Source organism: Notechis scutatus, chromosome Z (genome assembly GCF_049901735.1).
Source record: "Notechis scutatus isolate UNSWTSFEM ecotype Mainland chromosome Z, rNotScu1.2, whole genome shotgun sequence".
Lineage (NCBI taxonomy): Eukaryota > Metazoa > Chordata > Lepidosauria > Squamata > Elapidae > Notechis > Notechis scutatus.
Window position 1 is genome coordinate 42929836 of NC_142025.1, and position 22902 is coordinate 42952737.

General features: G+C 37.9%; 1 protein-coding gene across 16 annotated transcripts in view; it reads right to left on the minus strand.

Moving 5' to 3' along the window:
- Positions 1-22902, minus strand: part of DYNC1I1 (dynein cytoplasmic 1 intermediate chain 1) — a 273836-nt gene that overhangs the window by 21225 nt on the left and 229709 nt on the right. For 14 of the 16 annotated variants that reach the window (XM_087945421.1, XM_087945415.1, XM_087945411.1 and 11 more), the window contains 2 exons: positions 15077-15217; positions 5824-5949 (listed from right to left, as the gene is read on the minus strand). The exons of 1 other annotated variant lie outside the window; for it this stretch is intronic. In XM_087945421.1, coding sequence (XP_087801547.1) covers positions 5824-5949; positions 15077-15217 — 267 coding nt within the window. The remainder of the gene's footprint in view (positions 1-5823; positions 5950-15076; positions 15218-22902) is intronic. One more of the 16 variants, XM_087945423.1, reaches the window with a different exon arrangement.

Below are 22902 nucleotides of genomic sequence, written 5' to 3' on the forward strand. Positions count from 1 at the left end.
TAAAATCACTTTGTGTAAGTTAAAGCTAAAATTGTATATATTCTATAATATTTCTCTACTGTGGTGAGATGGAGATCTGTTAGTATACTATCACAGATAATGACAAAAAACAAATTCTGTCTATAAAAGTTGATTGCTGCACAAGTCACCCTTAAACTGTTCCGGGAACAGTAATGCAGATGGTATACTTTATGCTGCATTCAGCAACAAAGAGACACAGTCCATCAAGCACACACCGCACTGACTTCAATTTGTTTCAATTTTAGCCTATTGTAAGGAAGCATTCAGAATTGCACTGCCACATGGTTTATTCAGCTTGTTAAATTTCCATTATACTTACTCTTCACCCTACAGCTTATTGCTTTTTTACGACCAATTTCAGATTTTATTTTATCCTTACCTAGCATAAACATTTAAGCAACAGCTTAAGATAATAAAATAAAAGATGCCTAAAAGGGGTTATGTAGTATCATGGCTCATATATGGCTATAGCTCAGGGGTGTCAAACTCAATTTCATTGAGGGCCTCATCAGGGTTGTGTTTGATCTTGGGGGGGGAGGGGCATGACCAGCTCAATGTCACTCATTGAGGTTCCATTTTCGGCCACGACAGCCCTCCTGGGCTCCATTTTCGGCCTCAAAGTCCTCCTGCAACCCTCTGCCAGCGAAAACAGAGCTCAAGGAGGCCACACACGGCCCATCCGGGTGCCATTTTCAATCTCCTGCAACCCTCTGCCAGTGAAAACAGGATTCAGGACAGTGGTGGTGTTCAACCGGTTCTGCCTGGTTCTGGAGAGCCGGTAGCAGCAATGAGCAGTGGACACAGAACTGGTTCTCTCCGTTGCTCTGTGTTTGGCCCACCTGCCTGCTTGGCCTCCCATACTCACTTTTATGGTCAGAATTCAAAGTGCAGCTGCTTTGCGTGGCGCAGAATAGAGCTGCGTGGCAGCTGCTGCAGTGACCAGCATTGTGCAGGCTTGCAGGAGGTGAGTTAGAATGCCTCTGCACCTGCACAAATGCCTCTGCACCTGCGCCAAGTGCACGTTTGGCACGCACATGCATGAAAAGTGTGTGCATGTGTGCAAAGCGTGCCCACCGAACTGGTAGCAACTTTATTTGAATACCACCACTGGTTCAGGAGGACCACAGGTGGCCTCCCTAAGCTACGTTTTTGTTGGCAGACGCACTGTGGGCTGGTCATTTGCTGTTTCCAGGGTGGGCCAGATCTAAGAACCCATGGGCCAGATCTGCCTTCCAGACCTTGGATACTACTGCTGCGGACTAAGACATCTTTTCTGCAAATCTCTTTCCTACAATGTAGAAAAGCATTTTTCTTCCACTTCAATATTAATATGAACTCTAGGAATAACTGTGATGACTTACTATGGACACCTATAGATTATATACAATTAAATGCTGGAAGGCTAAAAAAGCATCTATTCTGGTGAACCTTTGGGGTAGAACACCTATTTTCCTGAGTTTTCCACATTACTCTCACTGTATCTCACTGTATAATCAAGAGTTATATGAGTATGACCAAAGAATATTTAAAACAGCATCATTTCCCCATTCAACAATTCTTTCAATGATTACGTTAAAAAAGACAGACCTAATATATTGTGTCACATCTGTTTAATATTTCAGAAACTTTTTTTTCACAATGTTAACTTTTTGTGAATTGAGGATAAGTTGGTAAAAGTGTGAATGTTTTATCATTATATAAAATATGGAAGATTGTTTAGAAGGGATTTTTCAGGCATGTTAAGGAAATATAAAATAAAACTTCTCTACATTCTGCAGTCTAGAGGCCACTGAATGGATCTCCCAATTTCAGTTATTTACAGAACAAAAAGTGTCTACTGATTACATTATTAATCAAACCAGTTATGTTTTGAATGTATTGTCCATCGAAAGAGGACAAAGACATTATTTGCATAATTTTATTTGCATATTTAGAATAGATGCAACCATTCAAATAGTAATATACCGTATATACTCGAGTATAAGCCGAGTTTTTCAGCCCATTTTTGTGCTGAAAAAACCCCCCTCGGCTTATACTCGAGTCAGATCCCTTCTGAAAAAAAATGGTGTGGAGCTCCGGAGCTGGGCAGGCGCTTCCCTGCTTCCGTGTTTCCTTTGCAACTTTTAAGCATGGGGGTAATCGGAAGCAGAAAAGTTCTTGCATGAGGACATATTGTTTTTTTCTTTTTTTAACTGTTTTTAGGGGGGGGGAAAGACCCACCGTCATGTGAGAATGCTCAGACACGAAATCTATCCGCCCGAAAACAAGTGTGTGTGTGTGGGGGGGGAATTTTAACAGAGAGAAGATGTAGGGAGAAGGCAAAAGCGACGGAAGATCCTTCAGGGGAAACTGAGGGGAGACTCACCCTTGGTCCAGATGAGCCCCCTTCCCGCCCCTAAGGAAGCAGAGGCAGCCAGCAAGGGCAGGCAAGCCCCACTTCACAGACTCTGTCCGTCCTCGCTCCCACCCACCCACCCAAAGCCACGAAGTCCCCCAATCGCGCAGCCCAGAATCGCCCTCCCTCAGGGGGCAGCAACGCACGCCCGGTTTTTCCCGAGACAAGAAGCTCCGCCGTGCAATGAAAGCGCCCTGGCTCTAGGCTCGCGGGCTCAGAAAACAACGAGAGCCGAGGTCGCCCGGCTCCGCTCGGCTTCTCCAACATCCGGCACCGCCCTGTTCTATGTGCCGGGCCCGGCAAGTCCGAGAAGCCAGCGCGTGGAGCAGCCAGCACCGGACATCGTTGGCTGCCTCTTTCGCAGCACGGAGACCTCCCGGCTGGCCAGCTGCTCTCCTCCTTCTCTGCCTGTTTGTTCTGTGTGGCGAGGAGGAGGAGACCGGCCGGCTGGTTGGGGAGGCTTTCTGCGCCGAGGAGGCGGCTGCTGGTCTCCGTCTTTGCTCCGCTTCTCTGATGGTCCGGCGCCGCCATGTTCTTTACTTGGGCAGCCGGGCGCCCGCAGCGGCGCCCACGGCGGCAACAGGCAGTTCCGCCCGGGCTCCGCTCAGGTGTCCGGCTGGGGCTGTTGGGAGTTGCTGCCGCCGGTGCGGCCCCAGTCCCGCGTCGCCTCTTGCAGACAGTGTGTGTGTGTGTGTGTGTGTGTGTGTGTGTGGAGGGGAGGAGGGAAAGCAGGCTTGTTCCCAGCAGTCCTCCAGGCGCAGTTCCTTCCTCAGTGGCCGTCAGTACCTGCCTTCCTTGCGGCTGCCATGCAGGGCCCTGAGGTGGCCAAAGGCAGCTGCCGGCCACCAGCACGGGGCAAATGGCCACACGACCTTTTCCTTGGCTCGCGCCCTTGGCTGGACCTCCGCGGCCTGCCCTTCCCTTCCCGTCTTGGGTGTGCTGTGGCTGTTCTTCAAACCTTGGCCGGCCGGCCGAAAGGGCAGCCTGGCCCCTTCCCCGTTCACCTGTCTTTCCCCTGCCTGCCGTGTAGGCCATGGAAGGGAGGAGGGACCTGGAGAGGACGTTAAACGCCAGGGTGAAGGAGAGTCTGGGGTCTCTGGAAGATGCGAAGAGGGGAAAGGTAATCGGGGGGGGCGGCCTCCTCTGGGGCAGCTTCGGAGGGAGGGCAGGCCACGCCCAGTGGTGCCCCTCTGCCTCTTCCCTTTGCCAGGCGATGGCGGAAGAGAAGCTGTTGGTCTGGGAGAGGCTCAGAAAACAATGCGAGCCGCCACCACCACCTCCTCCTCCTCCTCCCGAGCGGATTGAAAGCAGCTGGGGCTGAGGAAATGAAGCTAAGTGGAGCCAAAGCCACCTTGGCTCGCGTTGTTTTCTGAGCCCGCGAGCCTAGAGCCAGGGCGCTTTCATTGCACGGCGGAGCTTCTTGTCTCGGGAAAAACCGGCGTCGTTGCTGCCCCCTGAGGGAGGGCGATTCTGGGCTGCGCGATTGGGGGACTTCGTGGCTTTGGGTGGGTGGGTGGGTGGGAGTGAGGACGGACGGAGTCTGTGAAGCGGGGCTTGCCTGCCCTTGCTGGCTGCCTCTGCTTCCTTAGGGTCGGGGAAGGGGGCTCATCTGGACCAAGGGTGAGTCTCCCCCTCGGTTTCCCCTGAAGGATCTTCCGTTGCTTTTGCCTTCTCCCTACATCTCCGCTCAGGTGTCCGGCTGAGCCCCAGCCCGTCGGGAGTTGCTGCCGCCAGTGTGGCTCCGGTCCCACGTTGCCTTGGGAAGGGTGGGGCAAAACCAGGAGCCGCTGAGCCTGAGCCTTCGGTGCCGCTGCTGCTGTTGCAAAGCGCTGCCGCAGCTCTTCTTTTTTGCCTTTCCCTTCCCGAGGCGACGCGGGACTGGGGCCGCGCCGGCGGTAGCGACTCCTGACTCAGGGGGCCTCCGAGGAAGGGGAAGAGAGTGATTCCTGCCTCCCGCTGTCATCATCACCTTCTTCTTTTGGGTTAGTGAATCAATTAAACCTTTCATGATAGTGAGATCGTTTCCCAAATTAATTATTTTTATTTTTGAAATTTACCAGTAGCTGCTGCATTTCCCACCCTCGGCTTATACTCGAGTCAATAAGTTTTCCCAGGTTTTTTTGTGTAAAATTAGGTGCCTCGGCTTATATTCGGGTCGACTTATACTCAAGTATATACAGTAATTAAAACTCCCTATGACAGTAGGGAAAATTAATGTTTATTTTTTACCTACTTTGTCAACTGTATAGCTACCTTCTAATGATTTATGCTATCCTTATAAATGCAATCAATCAATAAATTCTTTATATTTGCTTAACTTTGGATTACATATATAAACCAATAATAATTCTGGCCTGGAAGGTCCGGAGTTATACCTTGACATATCTTGATTAGCTGTGGAAGCCAAATAATTTGACACATTTAGACTCGCAGGGGACACCAAATGTAAGCAAAAATTATCTTTGGCAAAATAGGGCATATGGATACTGTGTCTCAAACAGGTAAAATCAATTATTTCTAGAAGTTTGCAGAAAGAAAGACTAAAATTAAACAGCAAGTCTTTCCAAGAAGCTGATTAACCTGGCTATAACATTTTATAGAACTAAAAGAAAGCACTTTTTTGAATGCACTGATATCTTGTGAGCTTGGTATAAAACATGGAAGTTCAATTAGGGTAAGAACCTATTTAAAAGTATTAAAGAACACTTTTTATTGCATAATTCTGAATGAATGAAATCAAGGTGTTACATACATTCTAAAATGAAGAAAATGGCAATGAACCGTAATCAAGTTAACAGCATTAATAATTAATTATGAACATATCCATTTTAAATGTGCTGGGTATATCTCTTTAATTTATCTTAATTACTGTAGCATACAGGAACATTTCAAATACTGAAGTTCCCTGGTTTCACAAAAGGACTGATTTCACATTGCATCAGATAATTATGCCTCTGAAATGATACACTAATTTAACTCCAATATTAGGATCAAGGTTAAGCCTCTTTTAACTCAAGCTCAACTCCTGATAATTACATGATCACCTCCATGTTAACCTGCTTGACAGTAGAGTTTGTGACTGCCTTATTCCAGGTTGTTTATCATTTTTCATTTTACATTCTAGTCCTTTGCTATTCCTTGGTGGCCTCTTATTTCATAAGTGCTTGCTAGGTGTCAGGAAAGAAAAGCAACAAAATTTTAGGTTGCAAGTATATAAGGATTATGTTTGTGATGTTGTATCATCATGGGCATTATTACCTTTCAATCATTATTGCTTCCTGCAGAAATTTTGTTCTATTCAAATATTAAGAAGGCTCTGCTTAGCTTTCCAGTTCAGACAGAGTTGACTGTATATTCTTTGAAACCAATTACAAAACATCCAAATATTAATAAAGAAGATTAAGTACCTCTCCAACATCATATATCCAGATCCGTCCTTCAGAGTCGCCGACTGCTACTTCTTTTCCAGCCTGGCTCCAACGAACACGATTGAGGGCAGAAGCTCCTTCAATGGTCACACTAGCTGTTGGAACCTATCAAATATATTATTCTAATATGAATGAGGACATTTATAGAACACTTACGTAGGAAGGAATTTATTGTCTTTTACATGAAGAATATGAAAAGAGAAGAGGCAGCAGAGGAAAACCAAACTATTAAATGGCAGAAAGATTTATGGACAATACATGAAGACCAAGGGACACAAATGTTTAAGTTGGTTTTTTTTTTAAATCCAAACTTCAGACATGCTAAAACCAGCACTGCTTTTTTTTCTTTTCTTTTCTTTTCTTTTTTGGTATGGCCTAATAGATCAAAAGATGACTGGCAAAGACTAATGAGCTTACATGTGGTACCAAGCATAAATTGAAAACTGAAAGATCCTATCCTTGTAGCTTTATATAAACATTTTACTGACCTCAAGCAATTAGTTTAGAGGACACAGGATGAGATCAGAAATAAGCAAACAAACAAACAAACAAGAGGACTACAAATGGGGCATTAATAACTTTCATGTTATTTCTTCTACTTACATCTCATTTTGCAAAACTGAAGAATATATTGTCCAAGAAAAGCATATGAGAAGCTTCAAAACTAAACTGGTCTAATCAAGAGCACAGCAGTGATGCTGAAAACAGGTCTACATATTCTGTATATTGCACAACTATATGTAAATATGAAATCTGAGGACTGAAATTGAATCAACTCAGCTATCTGAATTTAAATCAATTGGTCAGAGGCATCACGGACTGTATCGTGACATATCACAATGTTTTTGCCTTTGCGGAGCCAGGGTGGGCTCCTCAAAGGCAAAAACGGCCTGCGGGCTGCCAGTTGGACAGGCCTGGTTTAGATGTAATACATGTATCAGCTGGAATACCATCTGGACCCTCATGTATGCATAATTTCCATTGCTTTATAAAATCAAATTATTCAGTAACAAGTAAATATTACAGAAATTATTTTGAGCAAGATCTACTCAATTTCTTACCAGTCAACAGTCATTGGCTGGACCTATGAATTTTAACCTACCAGCAAACATTAAGATAAAAGAAAGGATTGCAAAGTGGACACACTCAACTTTGATGTTCTCTTTTATAGGATGGAAACTATGTGTTTCTTCCTGAAACTTTGCCTTATTTGTCAAAAATAAGGTCAGCCTGCTTCAATTGGCAGATTTAGCCCTCCGCCCAAAAAATGGATTTATGAAGGATCAACTTTACTTCTTAGCTGATGTTCTGAGATTCTTTAGAATATTTTCAACAGAATTTATACAAATAAAAATAGCTTAATATTTTCAACAGAAAATATGACTTCTTACTTAAAAAATAACTCAAAGTAGTTTAATTTTTTTCAGATGTTGATGCTTGATAATATTTGACAAAGATAATATAATTCTATAATTAAGAAGCAATTTTTATTTGTATAAATTTGCATTTAAAATCACACACATATATAGTACTAGAATATATATGAAGATCATCTGATGGAGTTTATTTGATAAGTGAATTAAGAGGTTATAAAAAGAAATCCAAGACTTTGGAATACTATCCTTAGGACTTCTTCTCCAAAACATCTGATTGAACTGTCCCAAGCTTTTCTATTTGTTGAGTTTATTTAGTATTGTTTTAATTGCTTGTGCACTGCTAAAATGCAGGCTGGAGAATTCTGGGAGTCGGGCCATATATCTTAAAGATGCCAAGGTGGAGAAAACACTGCTGCAGATTAACATATTATGTTGTGAGTGAAGGACGGTCCAAAATTTTAAAAATTAAAAACCTAACTTAAAAATTTAAAAAAATATGTTACAATTACAATGTAACAAAAACATTAAGCATATGATTATACCCTATAGATATGGTTACTGTTAGGGATATACACTAAAACTGCAATTAAATTTGTGATTGAACCACTAAATAAACAGATAGAACTAGTGTTTGAAAAAAATGTTATTTGTTGAGAAATTATTAAAACAAGGTTTATTTCATTTTAAAGCATGATATAATCCTTGTTTTTGGATGGTCCAGACAAATTAGAAGGCTCCAAATATTTTGGATATTCTATCAGGAATTCTCCTTTTCTTATTTCAAAATTTAGCATCCAAATGTAAAATGAATGCCTATCTGAGAAGTACTAATTCTGGAAAAAGGTATTCCTAGCTTTTTCTCCCTAAACTGCTGCATCCCTCATTGATATATATCAAACAGAACAATTATTCTCATTTGAGAACAATGGAACTCAAAAGTAGAAGTTCAGAAGAATTGAATGAATCATTTCAGCTGTCCTTACATAGTCCTGAAATCTAATTTTTAAACAATTTTAATTAAGTATATTCAAGTCACATGAAGAACAGTTTGGTGCAGTAGTTAAGATATTGGAATAGAAACCAGAAGACTGTGAGTTAAGCATAAGCATGAAATCTTGCTGGATAACATTTGGCTAGTCATCTTCTCTCACAGGATTATTATGGTAGGAAAATAAGAGGCAAGATTATTAAGTATGCCTTGAGGTGACCAACATATATTTTAAAACAAAGTATGATAGACTAATATAACAATAGTAATAACGTATTATTTCTAATATGAAAGAATTGGTAGAAAAATGTTAACTACATTGGATACATGTTCGGGATATAATGTATGAAATAATTATATATAATAAAAAAATTACATTCATGAATATAATTAAACATGAATATAATTAAAAACTATATTCATAAGGAGGCATGAATACAGAAAATTGTTTTAGCCCAAATGGAAAATACAATTAAGAGTGATAATATTTTTCTCAATCATGCCATTTTAAATATATGATTACTGACTTCATTAGGAGAATGTGGAAGTATAGATCAATAGATATTTCTTAGAATTCTATTATTATTAAATTAAATAGATCAAAACATGAAGTAGAAAAAAATACCACTTTCAGACCCACTTGATAGATAAGTAACATATGATTAGCAACATTATTTTAAGCTTTAAGGATTTCCCTTATTGCTTTTAATTTGAGATAAACAAGTACATCCAAACTCTCATAATCAATCAAGGATTACAAAAAACCTGCATCAAAAGAAAACTAATTCAACCCTTTTAACAAACAGAAAGCCAATGGTGATTTAAAAAAGGAATGCATCAAGTATTTTTTAAGTTAAAAGTTATATACACATGTCCATGAAACAATTTCAAGATAATTGTATGAAGTTGCCAAATACAGACTTTACTGGTTCTGTTGCTACAGCATGTTACAATGCAGACATTTCCGTTCTTAGGCCTGCTGGCTACGAATTCTATTATCAGTAGTGAAAGCCCCAGATTCAGAAAATTGTTATAAAATATGTGTATTACACTTATAGGCACCCAAAATTTCTAACAAACTTTTTAAAGTTGTGATCCCTTTCTCACTTTCCAAGAGGTCATTTTCATTTTATCAACATTATTATAATGTTCATGTTTTGGTGTCATCTTTGCATTGTTTTGATAGTCTTATTGATTTGTATTTCTGCCTCCACTTACCATCAAAACAATATCTTTTTAACCATTATCTATTTTGAATATTTAAGAGAAAAGCAGAATATAAATGTTGAGACTAAATTAATTAAACTATGAACTTGGAAAATTGCTGTGTTATTGTCTTAAGGAGTTCAACATTGCAGCTTCTTCCAAGAATTACAGCAAGAAACCTTTCCAGGACCTTTTTGTAAATACCACAAACATTTAAGGCCCATTTTATACCAATTATGCATACATCTATAGTATGTTCCTAATTAGCTTTGCCATTATTTATATGAAGTGCTCAAAGCAACTTCTAGGAACAAGCTCCTATGACCCATCGTTTCAAATTGTACTATGGATCGGTAGGTTCACTGTACTCAACCGCAAGTCCATATTGCATATCTGTACTACAGTAAAAACACACAATGTGAACTCTTACAAGTTATATATTGCCAACACTCTTGTCTTTAATTGAGTTGAATCAAAATATTTAGCTGAAATTGATTAATAACTTGATCCCAAACTTGTGGAAAAACAAGTTCAATTTAAATCACTGGGAGCTGAAGTGAAAGACTAGTGCTAAGATTTTCAAAATTCCCAATGATTTAAACTGGACATTTGAAAATCATAACACCAGTTCTAAAGCAATGTCTGTATTTTTATCACAAAATTATAATGCTAACTATCTTACCTCCCAATAATTTTGCCTGTTTAATAAACAGATTAGTCTATTAAAGCTGTGGTGTTGCAACCATGTAATTAGTCTAAGATAAATCCTTCTATCTAGTAACAAATCAGATTTTACTATGATTATAGACATGTAGAACTAAAATATAAATTATTAAAACTAAGGGTATGATTCAAACTAAGATACTGTTTTCTTTAATTTTATTGGAGGTGATCTAAGTTTAGGACTGGCTTTGCTTTATCTCTTAAAGTGGTGCCCCATCCGCTTAACGCTGCCTGGATTGTGGCCCAATACTTCTCAGGGAATAAAACCATTGTTTTGTACAGTTTAAAATTGCCAGGCAAAGGATCAAAAGGAAAATTGCTTTCAGTTGTTAAAGCATTTTCTCCTTGGTTGCTACTGTGGGTCTCTGATTAGTTTTTACTGGCAACATGCTTGCGTTGAATTTATTCCTGCTGGTGTCCTAACAGGAGAAAAGGAGAGAGAAAAATCCTGACATTTCTTCATGCAACATACACTAGCAGTCCAAATTAAACAAATGAGAGTAAAGTAAATCCTATGGCTATATTCTTGTTCAATTTCACAAGCCCTTTTGTCCTGATCAAAGAACAATTTCAACATCCTATGTAAAGAAGACTTGTGTCAATTAAAAAGGGGACATATTTCTTCCCATTCATTTTAAAAGCAGCAAGATTTGGTGTTAAGAATTTTTAGAATATTGACAGTCAAATCTCCTTAACAATAACATCTGTATAGATGTGTTTCCACTTCCAAATTGTCCCCTTACCTCAAAGTAAAAATTGAAGGGAAAAAAATCCTCCCTATTCAGCTACTTTATAATTAAGCTGCCTCTGAAACTTCCTGCTAAGAGCACTTCAAAAGATCTACAGTCTCTACTTGACAATCCAGTTTTCAGCATTTGTCCTTCCTTACCTGTCTTACATGATTTACAGCCAAATCAGTTAAAAATTTGTATTTTCTTTCTACTATGAAATACATTATAGTAATGTGAAAGGAAAACTAAATAAAAAGTGAAGAAGAAAATAGTTAACATATTACTTTTGCTCTATTGGCTGAGTTACTTCTGTACTAAATGTCCACTTGTATATAAATTCATTCTCCTCTGCCTCCTTCACATACCATCCAATTCATTAAATATTGTCTTGCCTTACCAGTTCCTGCGTCACAGATGTATTGTACCAATGCATACTCTGGATTTTCTGTTCTTGCTAATACAGCTAGCTACTTCTGCAGCTACAAATGTGAAATGTGTTATCATTATTACTTACTTTCATATAGCTGCTTTATAGGCTTCATTGCTTTATTCTGCATTACCTTATTGTTTTCTTACAATTCTGTCAGAATTTCAGCTAAAGAACACTTCAAAAATGCACTGATGTTAGTTCGTATGAGATAATATTTATCAGAACTCAAGTTCAAACCCTGCTTGTAAGCATTGTTGCTGAATGGCAAGATTATTCTTGCAAAAAAAAAAAGAGGAATAAAAAGTTCAAGAGACCATTTCTGTAAAAATAAATAATACGTACTCGTTTCATAATGGGAAAAGTAAAAAAACCTGCCCATCTTTTGAATTCAGAATAAAATAACACGAAACAAATAATAAAGGACAGTAAAAACAACTACAGCAAAAATATTGATTTTCATGAGCCAAATGTATCTTCTCAAATTCTCCCTTTTTTAAATCTCCCATTTCAGGTCTTTCAATGCTAAATAAGCAACTATCTTTTCTCTGATTTCTCTTTATATTTCTGGCTGCTACTGGAATGGAAATCTTCGCTCCAACATTTCAAAAAATTAATTGAAAAGAGCAGCTTTGCAAAGAAAAATCTGTGTATGCTTTGAAAAATATATATATACTGCACAAAAAGATGAAAGCTCTCAAAATATTTGTTTATAAAATGTATAAGCCACATCTCGGTTTAAAAACAGAAGATTCTCACAGCAGAACATAAATAGGAACTAAACAATAATGGTAACTTGAAGTATAACAATTAATCATATTAATTTGACTTAAACTACAATATGCATGAATAACTTGTTTGATAAATATGAATTCAGAATATCCCCAGAATATTTCATTTATCATTTTTACTTTTGTAATAAAACAAGGCTTTATTGTGGTAAGACTTGCTACAATAAATGTAAAATGATAATGGATCTGCCTCATGTTCATAGTTACCTTAGAAATCACCTCCAAATAACAAATAAACTTTACAAAACTGAGCTTTTTCCTGGTTTACTTTTCAGAATAAAACTGATCATCTATTAAGTAATAAATATCCTAGCTTAGGTCATATCTTTAAATGCAAGATTGTAAGAGAACGGTTCAGAATATACTAAAAACCCTTCTTAAGAGTCTGTAAGCAAAGAATTTTCTCCCATGCAGCCTTTTCTTCAGGAAAAATACGAGAAAAAGTTATTCTTTCTAATCCAACTTATCTTAACTAACTACTGGTGTTCCACCTGCGTCTGCTAGTTGGTTTTCCATAAAAAAAAACACTGGAAAAATATAACTCATTTATTATAATCATAAGTGGAGCTTCCTTCTGCTGCGATTAATTTCAAGACACTAGCCAGGATTTGCACAGAAATTATAATCTGAAAAAATATTATACTGTTTTAGGTATGTTGAGTTATATATGAAAAATGAAGGATAAAAATCTAATAATAAAATGCTTCATGTTTTTAAAATAGGAAATTTAAAAATTATGCACATTTTTAAAAAATAGCTGAGGAAAAAACACTATAAATCCACTTACTATACAAAGATACAATATTTTATTGAAATTTTCTCATCTTATTTTCCCTATTAACCACTGTAAATCTACATTTCTTCAGAAGCAATTTTTCCTCTACTATATATTAACATTAAAACGATGTAATTCACATCACTTTATTACTCTACTCCTAGGTTTAGCGCTTCCATGTTTTTTTCCCATATTACTGTGAAGCTGATAGGAAGTTCATACACTGGACTAAATCATAGTTTATCGTATTTACAGAATGGACAAAAGTGGCTGGATTCATGTAATGTTATACAATAAACTATAATTTAGTAAAATAATTTAGTAAAATTATCCAGAATCAGGATTGCTGCTTAATACTGCAGTACAAAAAGCTACTAAAGAAGTAGTAATAGCCAACATTCAAACAGGGCTGCACATACATGCATTCACTTCCAGGAAGATGCCCCATTGAATTCAGTGGGCTAAATACTGAGTAAATAATTAAATAGAATTAGGCAGTACTTATCCTTAAGACAGCCAATATAAATTCCAGGGAATTTAACAAGAATTGATCTCAATGAAATTATCTTTAAATCCAATTTTGTATAGGTTTCAGGCCTACTGAATTTAATGAACATGGGCCTAACCCAATGAGGAAAGGACTGAAACCGTGCAGCTTTTGCCCAAATTCTTTTGTTTTGAACAGAACTATTTTGTGCAGCTTTTTTCAGGATGTTTTTTACAGTGTAATGTTATGCATGGTCATTGAGAGACTTGAATTCATCCACTGCACAAAACAATGGTTTTGCTTAACCATGATACACAGCAGTGTATACACCTCAAATGAACTATCTTCAAATACGCAAACTGAAATTTCTAGCATTCCCAATGAAGAATGCCAAGTGGTAAGAATTATAAAAGATGCTCTACCAGGACGTAGAATGTCCAGATTAAGCAAAACTGGTTTCCTTAATAATTGCACCTGGCTGGGTTATCACCAACATGTTAAACTATGGTTTGCAAACTAAAATGGCCAAGTCATTATTACAGCACAGTATTAAGCTATGAACAAACAAGCTATGTCTTAATATAATGAATCAAACACTTGAGCTATGCATACAAAGAATTTGGCAGCAAACTAACTTTCTTTTTTAATCTATGATCCTGTATAAACTTCTGCAGTAAAGTAGAAAAATATTAACGGAAATATGTCAGAATGAATTGTACATTTAACGCAACCACAAATTTTAGCACATAAAACAAATAATAAGAGCTAATCAAGTTGCTCTGAAGATCTCTGCTTGTGTTTCTGGATAAAAAAGTAATAACTGGTTCTTGAGCTATTTGATCATAATTAAGCCTGAGACTTACACATGAATATAAACATTGCAGTCCCCAAGTGGGAAGGAAAAATTCTCCTTCAAAATATAGAGAAGCATGGTTAAAAGGGGTGTGTGTGATTACAAAACTAGTTATTCACCTATCCCCAAAAAGCAAATCACTTTTTGTTGACGTCTATAAACTGTTAGAAGTGAGGCTATAGATGCCAATCTACACTTCCCATCACTTTCAGCCAGTATAACCTTTCTAACTTAGAATGAAGGGAAATGTAACCCACCACAAACGGGAAGTTTCCCTAAAGGAATCTGGCACAGTCGAGTGGGAGGAGTAGGCACTGTCGCCCATTAGACGCCAGCCCCTCTGCAGAAGAGGACAGCTGCCTTCACGTGGCGCACTGGGCCTCGTGTGGTGATAATAATCGAGTATCGGTGACAATGTTTTTCCACAAATCAGCAAATGCGATTCTGTAACTGGGGGGGTCTTCCCCTACACTTCCGGTAGATTTTCAGGCTTTTCGATTTCCCAGAGAGAAAGAAAAAAGAACGAAGGGTGAAAAAAATCTTTAATTTAGACACCGTGCATAGAGAAATCAGTGAAGGAGCTTCCTGCGAGGAAGACCACGGTTGGGCTTCTCCCTGGAAGTCTAAGACGTGGGAATCTGGAGCATGTTTCTGGGTAGGTGCATGGAACAGGCAAGGAGAAAGAAAAGTCCTCCCCCCCCCCTCAAATGAAAACACAGCACAAACCATGGAGAGGCTTGGTCTCAGGAAGGCAACACAGCCCACTTCTGTTCCACTTTCCCCTTTGCAAAAGTTTAAAAACAAACAAACGAAGAATAGGCAAGAAAGTCGCCAACTCCCTCCTCTCCCAAGCTGCGATTCTCTCCCCGCCTCACCTCGGTGTCATTATTCAGGTTCCAGAGATCCAATCGGCCCATCCCGTCGACGCAGGCGAAGAGAGCGGGGTGCACGGGGGACCACATGACGTCGTAGACATAGTCGGCATTGTCTTCAAAGGAGTAGAGCGGCTTGTTGTGCTGCAAAAGGGGGGCAAAAAAAGCAGAGGGGAAGGGCAAGAAGACTTCGTGGCGCTACTGCCGCCTCGGGCTGTCTGGAGAGTCTAATTAAAAACTTTGCACATTCAACCAAGTGTCATAAAACTTTCCGCAGATGAAAGGTCCGAGTACGCAAAGGCGGGCCTGCGGCGGCACTCTCCCGGGGGGCAGTCACCGGGGGGGGGGGGTAAGCGCACGAGAAATTATTGAAAACGGGAACGATTTCCCAGACTTTGCATACTGTATAGGTAAAGGGTGCTGCAACTGGTACTCCAACGCGGAGGGAAATAGGGAAACGCTAGCTAAAGGTTCATCTTGCCGCCTAGTCAGAAAATCTTGTCTCGCATAAGCTCCCGCTTACACCCAGAAGTCTCCCGCTCTGCAAGCGAAGACGATGACTGCCATCTAGTGCTCCTTGCGCAAAGTCGCTAATCGCGCAAACAGCTTGCGCTAAATTCCCAAGCCCGGCACCAACTTTTCTTATTCCTCGTCCCCTCCCCATCAGCTAAATATATGCCTGAACTCGGTCCCCTAAATGCTGTTCTCTCCTACTCTATACCATCGCCCTACGCTAATAGAACTGTCTAATCGAAACGCATCGCCTTAATTTCAAGCGTTTCTTTTGTTCTCCCGTTTTTCTTTTTGTAAGAGCAATGAGTCTAGATGGGTTTACAAATCTCACCCACCCCCAAACTTCATGTTCGAGATTCTCATTTCAGAAAAGAGGTGGTGAAGTTCAGAGCGTGCAGATGCCAAGAGTGTGGCGCTGCTTCTTGACTTTTACGAGTTTACGCATCATTTCATTTCACAATAGACAGGCGGGCAAGACAAGTTTAAAAGTACATGGGAACTGTAACATATAATTGGCTGTCATGAATTATTCATTACACTTACTTGCTTCTCCTTATTCTCATTTCTGAATAATGGCTTTGCTTAATTCCCAAACAGTTAACAGTAAAATAACATTTAAATGACAATGAAAATTCTAGAAACAATAAAGAAATTAAATATTCTTATTATCCATCACAGAAATCTAAACAACAGGGTTTGTACATATATGCAGATGAATGGGTGTATATTTGCATATCTGTGAATATGCATGCATATGCAAACACAAATATACTTGAAAAACTTGGTAAGTTTCAATATTAAACTTATGAGGATTTAACAATTATTTTATAAGATGGAATTTATCATGCATAAAATGTTCAGACATAAGATTGAACTTTTTTAAGTATGACAGTTTTTCAATAGTTGCTTAGTGTCAAGTATTTTAGAGCAGCTATGGAATACCTTTCGCCTTCCAGATGTCAGCAAGCTATAATTTACATTTCTATTATTCATGGCCAGTGGTGAGAGATGCAAGTTGTAGTTTCACATCTGGATGACCACAAATAGTATGATCTAAGAATTTTTCAGGATGTTCTTAATTTTGGTGGATAATTAACCTTATAGGAATTGAATTGCATAAAATATCTAATCAGACCAAACCAGACATATACTGTAGATAAGGATTGGTACACATTTAGAACTCTCCATTGACTATGTGATTTTTCTCATTCCCTTGTTTGGATGCATTCCTAATTTGATTAAACCCTTTAGTGAACAGCATTCATTATTCCTGCCGAAATTTCAGAGACATTATAAAAGAAAATCCAGATTTTCAAATTTTCTTTCTCAAAGTGACAAGACTAGCCTTTCTCAATCTAGTACCTTCCACAAATGTTAGACAAGGGTTTCCATCAACATTAGCAGGCAAGTTATGTGAGGTATTGTCCAAGACATTTAGAGACTATTGAAATCTGACCTCTGAAATAGTCAGTTCAGTTCAGCATTCAATACCATCATTCCAGACACTCTTCTAAGTAAATTAAACCAACTAGCGGTACCTGAACACACTTGTAAGTGGATCATAAGCTTCCTAACAGACAGGAAGCAGCACATGAAGCTAGGCGGAATCACATCCAATACCTGTACAATCAGCACAGGGGCCCCCCAAGGCTGTGTGCTTTCTCCACTTCTCCCTATATACCAATGACTGCATCTCAAACGATCCATCTGTTAAAATACTGAAGTTTGCTGATGACACGACAGTGATTGGTCTTATTCGAGACAATGATGAATCTGCATACAGACAGAGGTTATACAACTTGCCTCGTGGTGTAACCGGAACAATCTGGAACTGAACACACTCAAAACCGTATAAATGGTGGTAGACTTTAGAAGAAACCCTCCTATACTACCACCTCTTACATACTAGACAATACAGTATCAACAGTAGAGACCTTCAAATTTCTAGGTTCTACTATATCACATGACCTAAAATGGACACCTAACATCAAAAACATCATCAAAAAAGCACAACAAAGAATGTTCTTTCTGCACCAACTCAGAAAGCTCAAACTGCCCAAGGAGCTGCTGATCCAGTTCTACAGAGGAATTATTGAGTCTATCATCTGCACCTCTATAACTGTCTGGTTTGGTTCTGCAACCCAACAGGACAGACACAGACTTCAGAGGATAATTAGGACTGCAGAAAAAACAATTCCTACCCACCTGCCTTCAATTGAGGACCTGTATACTGCACGAGTCAAAAAGAGGGCTGTGAAAATATTTACAGACCCCTCACATCCCGGACATAAACTGTTTCAATTCCTTCCCTCAAAACGAAACTATAGAGCACTGCACACCAGAAAAACTAGACACAAGAACATTTTTTTCCCAAAAGCCATCACTCTGCTAAACAAATAATTCCCTCAACACTGTTCAACTATTTACAAAGTGTACACTACTATTACTGTTAATCTTCTCACCATTCCTTATCACCCATCCCCTCCCACTTGACTGTTTCCTAGTATGATTTGATTGTTGATTGTACCCTATGACTGTCATTAAGTGTTGTACGTTATGATTCTTGATTCTTAACGAATATATATTTTCTTTATGTATACTAAGAGTATTTACACAAAGACAAATTCCTTGTTTGTCCAATCACACTTGGCCAATAAAAGTATTCTATTCTGTTCTATTCTATTTTTCTGCATGAAACTTTTACTGTGCAAATGCCTTGGTTCATACATGGCTTTTAAAAAGATTTTTCTCTCTCATTTGTCTTTTCCCATAATTTTTCCATTGCTCTTTTTCCTATCTGAGAAAGAGCATTAAAGAACATAAAACAAAAGAACTGTTAAGAAAAAAGAAACAGACTACGTGGTACCTATCATTCTTTGCCACCATGAAATAAAATAGAAGGAAAATATGACTTGTTTGTTTTGTTAATGAGTGTTCATTTTGCTTGCCTTTCTGATTTTCAATTTTCTTCCCAAAGGCAGCAACTTATCAGTTGATTCTTAGAATTGTTAAATGGAGATGTTATAAATCTAGATAGAAACTGAGCCCATGAAGAATTTTAAAATATTGCTCAGTGTTTTCTCCCAATGTTTACATTATGTATTTTACGGGAGAACACATTGCATTATAAACATCTATAATCTATCCACTCACTTAAGTCTTCTGTTAAATCCTGCTTCTTTTATTCAAACAATCATAGATGAATAATAACTTTTCATGTGAAGTAACAGGATTTGACATAATTCTGATGGCTTTAGAATGAGGTTAATATGATCAGCTTCTTAAGTACTGCATATGAAGATACAAGTTACAAAACAGGCCCGGTTTAGGCCTTTCCCCAATAGGAGAGCAGCAATGTAAATGCCAGAGGTAGCGTGCTCATCCTATAAGGTTTTCTAGCAATTTTTGATAAACCCCTTATTTTGATGGCCTACCTCAAAGAATAGTATGTACACAGAAAGATGAAGATAAAAACTTGCATCTAGGGGCAAACTTTCAGCTGCCTCCCTGGTATATCTGCATGGATGATCTTCCTTAATCCATGAGGCGCCATTCGTTAAGAACTTCACTACTTAAAGGAAATCATGTGGACATGTTCACAGGTTTTAACTAGCATTTAACTGCTTAAAAGCTACAATGAAATCTATCAGATTTGCTTGTTTCATGAGACAAGTCATTTCACAGAAAGAATAATTGAAGCATATTTATGAATTTTATTTCCAGCTTGCAAAGTTCCTTTACTGTACTTATCAGAGAGCCATATTGTTTTCACTTTGCATTCATTTGGAGATTCTATATCATTCAGGTCATGGTTATTCTAAAGGTGCTTTTTCAAGAAGCAATTGGACTTTCTGTTTTTTCTTTGAAGACTTTTCACTTCTCATCCAAGAAACTTCTTCACCTCTGACTGGATGGTGGGGAATGGAAGGATTTATTGTCCTTGCAGACAACTGGTCATTTGCATTCTTTTAGCAAGTTGTTAAGGCCACCTGGAGGTTTATCTGTGTCCTCACAGTCACCTGAGTAGTGCAAATGGATGTGGAGCCTTCTTGAAACTGTTGAAAGGACTATGTTGTAGACTGAAGATAGATGATGTTGTATCTCTCCTGCTCTGTTGAGAGAGAACTGTTCTATTTTGACATAGATGGCCTCTTTGATCCCTCTTTCAAATCAGCAGTTCTTTCTGTCCAAAATGTGGACTTTACTGTCTTCAAAAGTGTGGCCTTTTACCAATGTCTTCAAAGAAAAACCAAAAGTCCAGTTGCCTCTTGAAAAAGCACCTTAGGGACAGCGTACATAAATGTTCATACATAGCGTACATAAATGTTCCCCAAAAGTTCTTAGGTTTATGGAGTTTCTTGATTACCCTAAAAACAAAAATCTTTGCTTGAAATACTTTTTTTCCCCATTTGTATCACCTTTGTCAAATGCAATACTTATTGTCTTTGGGAAAAATTCTGAAAAATGTAAGATGAATCTCACAATTAAGATAGTGCTGCACAAATGAGGTTGATTAGCTTTTTATTTAGTACATCATTTGAAATTATATCCACCTTTGGTAATAGCAAGAAGTACCAACTTCTTGTCTTTGCCTTGCAAGGAACTCATATATTCTGGTAAAGTAAAAGAGAAAGCCAAATAACCGAGGGCTTTGTTTTCAAACTAGAACAGCCATTATGACTTACTTCCAAAAACTCTTGGTGCAACCTGAGACTTTTGTTTTGTACCTGGCAAAGTTTAATCTAAGATGCTGTGAAATCCTGTGTATATTTACTGGGAAGAAATATCTATTACTGTCTAGTATATCGGACTTTAGTCTTAAACTTCACTTGCATGGACACTTACAGTATTTATTCTAATTCCTCACTACTTTCTTGTTTCTTGTTGTTAACGTTCATCCAGAACAAGAATTTTAGGTAACTAAACAATTATTCACCTTCGGTCATTTTATTTAGGTCTAAAAACACTGCTTTGGGATAACCTACCCTCCAGATCCTATTTCTATTTTCCTTGATAAGTTCGGACTTTTATTGTGTTGATTTGCTTAGTGATTTATGTCCTGATTTACATCCTAATGATGCTAAACCTGTATTACTTGCATATGGAAATTATATAAGGAAGGCAAGAGAAAAGGGTCCAAGATAACATAATGATTAAGTTTTGTGGTTTCCTCTAACGTCAGCCCATCGTAGTTGAATTTATAAAAAGTAATCAATAAAAAGAAGAATTTTTTTCCAAATGTGATTCATGGAAAGACTCCGAGCATCAATCATTCCTACTAATCTCTATGAATCCCAATAAATTCTTAGTAATGCAAACGACACTTTTATCACAAACAAACAAGGCCACAGATGAGTGTCCTGTTTCCTGACAATACTGATATCTACAATAATTTTTTCTCAGTTACCATATATATTTAATTTGCATTATACTATAATTGGTTTTAATTCTTGTTTTTAATTGTTTTATGATTATTTGCCACCCAGAGCCACTTGCTTGAGATTGGTGGCTATAGAAAATGAGTGAGTGAGTGAGTGAATTTGAGACCTTACGTTTTGAACCATTGTTGGTCTTTAGTAATAGACTCAGCTTCTATGAAATAGTGTGTGTGTGCGTTGTGTGTGTGTGTGTGTGTGTGTATAGGTGACAAAAATACTAATGTAAATTGAATTTAAATTAATTTTTATAAATGTCATTGATTGTTCTGCATATATTTTTTTATTTCTTTCTTCAGCCACCTTAAAATTGCTGTTCTTGGAGTAAAGTTGGCTGAATCCACAAGTGTTTTTCAGAGTTGTATGAAGTTTTGCATGCACAGCTTAACCTATTATGTGGAAGGTATTTCTAACTTTTGTTACTGTGCTGTGTACTTTGTTTTGATTTTTCTATTAATAAGTCTAAAAAACAAACAATGAAATGTTTTTGATATTAATGTAACCCAATTTTAATTATAACATAATTTATCATAATCTTTTTTGTCAGTGATTAAAAGCAAAAGAAGAAAACAAAAGTGTAGCATCTCAAAAATAAAGTCTTGCTCAGGTTGAGGTAGTTCCTAATGTTTACATGGGTTTGATTGTTATTATGATAGCAACATAAAAAGAATTACAATTACTATTCAAGTAACTGAAAGGGTTTGATTGATAGTCTGAAAAAAGTAAAATTAGCAGTGGACTATAGAACAAATGTTAAGCTTGGACTAGCAAATATGGCTTCAGATTGATTGGTCTGAGTCTATTGCTTTTTCTCAACCTACTTCATATTTTAGGGTTATTGTAAAATAAAATGAATATATGAAAAAAAACAGCTATGTGAAACAGTGGTGAACCAGCCGAAGTTGGCCAAATGCATCCACTATGTTTGGTCAAATTCAGCTGGTTCACCACTGTTTCCTGGATGTTGAAGATATGACAATAATAATTTTTTTTACACGTGGATGCTCTGAGGATTCAGAAAATGGAGCAAAATATATAGTACCTGTTGATCAGCACTAACTGGCTTGGAAGAATACCACCCATTTTCCTGGTGCTCCACTGGTCACCAGTAGGCTTCCCACCCATTTCAAGTGATCCCAGCACTAATTCTGTTTATTACCTATAAAGCCCTTTACAGCTAGGGACCTTGCTATTTTCAGGAACTCTAGCTAGGAGAGAATATTGGGGATCAAAGGTATTGAGCACAAGACAACTTGTGTAAAATAGTTGACCTCCTGAGGTCAGACTAATTGCCATCTTCCAACCCTTTAGAAAAGTAGTAAAAATAGTTATTTCCCCTAGAGATTTTGGAAAGAGATTTTTAAAGCTTCTTCAATCAGGAAACAGCAAATTTTATAAGCAGTCAGCATTTCAAATTATTTAAATTAATAAAACCCATACAAGTTAGACCACAGTTTTTGTGATACAGCGAGCTAGGCCTTCTGGTCAACAGTGCTACTTTAGGAAACTCAATCTTACAGAAGCACAAATCAATGTGTTGGAGAAAAATTGCAGTATAACGGTCAAATGCACTCTGATTTTAAACAGTTGTAGTCTTGATAGATTACCCCATTCTATTATGTCTTATCCATCTTTGATGGAACATGACTCAGATTCTTCAAATCTAAGTACAATGTGGATTCAAATTCAGAAAGAATACCTAAGAAAAATGCAGAAATATATAAAGAAAAACAACCCCCTATGGCAAGTACATTTTAAAAACTGAATACAACTGATGATGAAGTGTCAGATCAGCCTGACAAAATATGATGTTACTTGGAGACAGAAATTATGCCAGCACTGGAGGCATAGAAGCTGAAGACATCCAACTCTACTCACCAC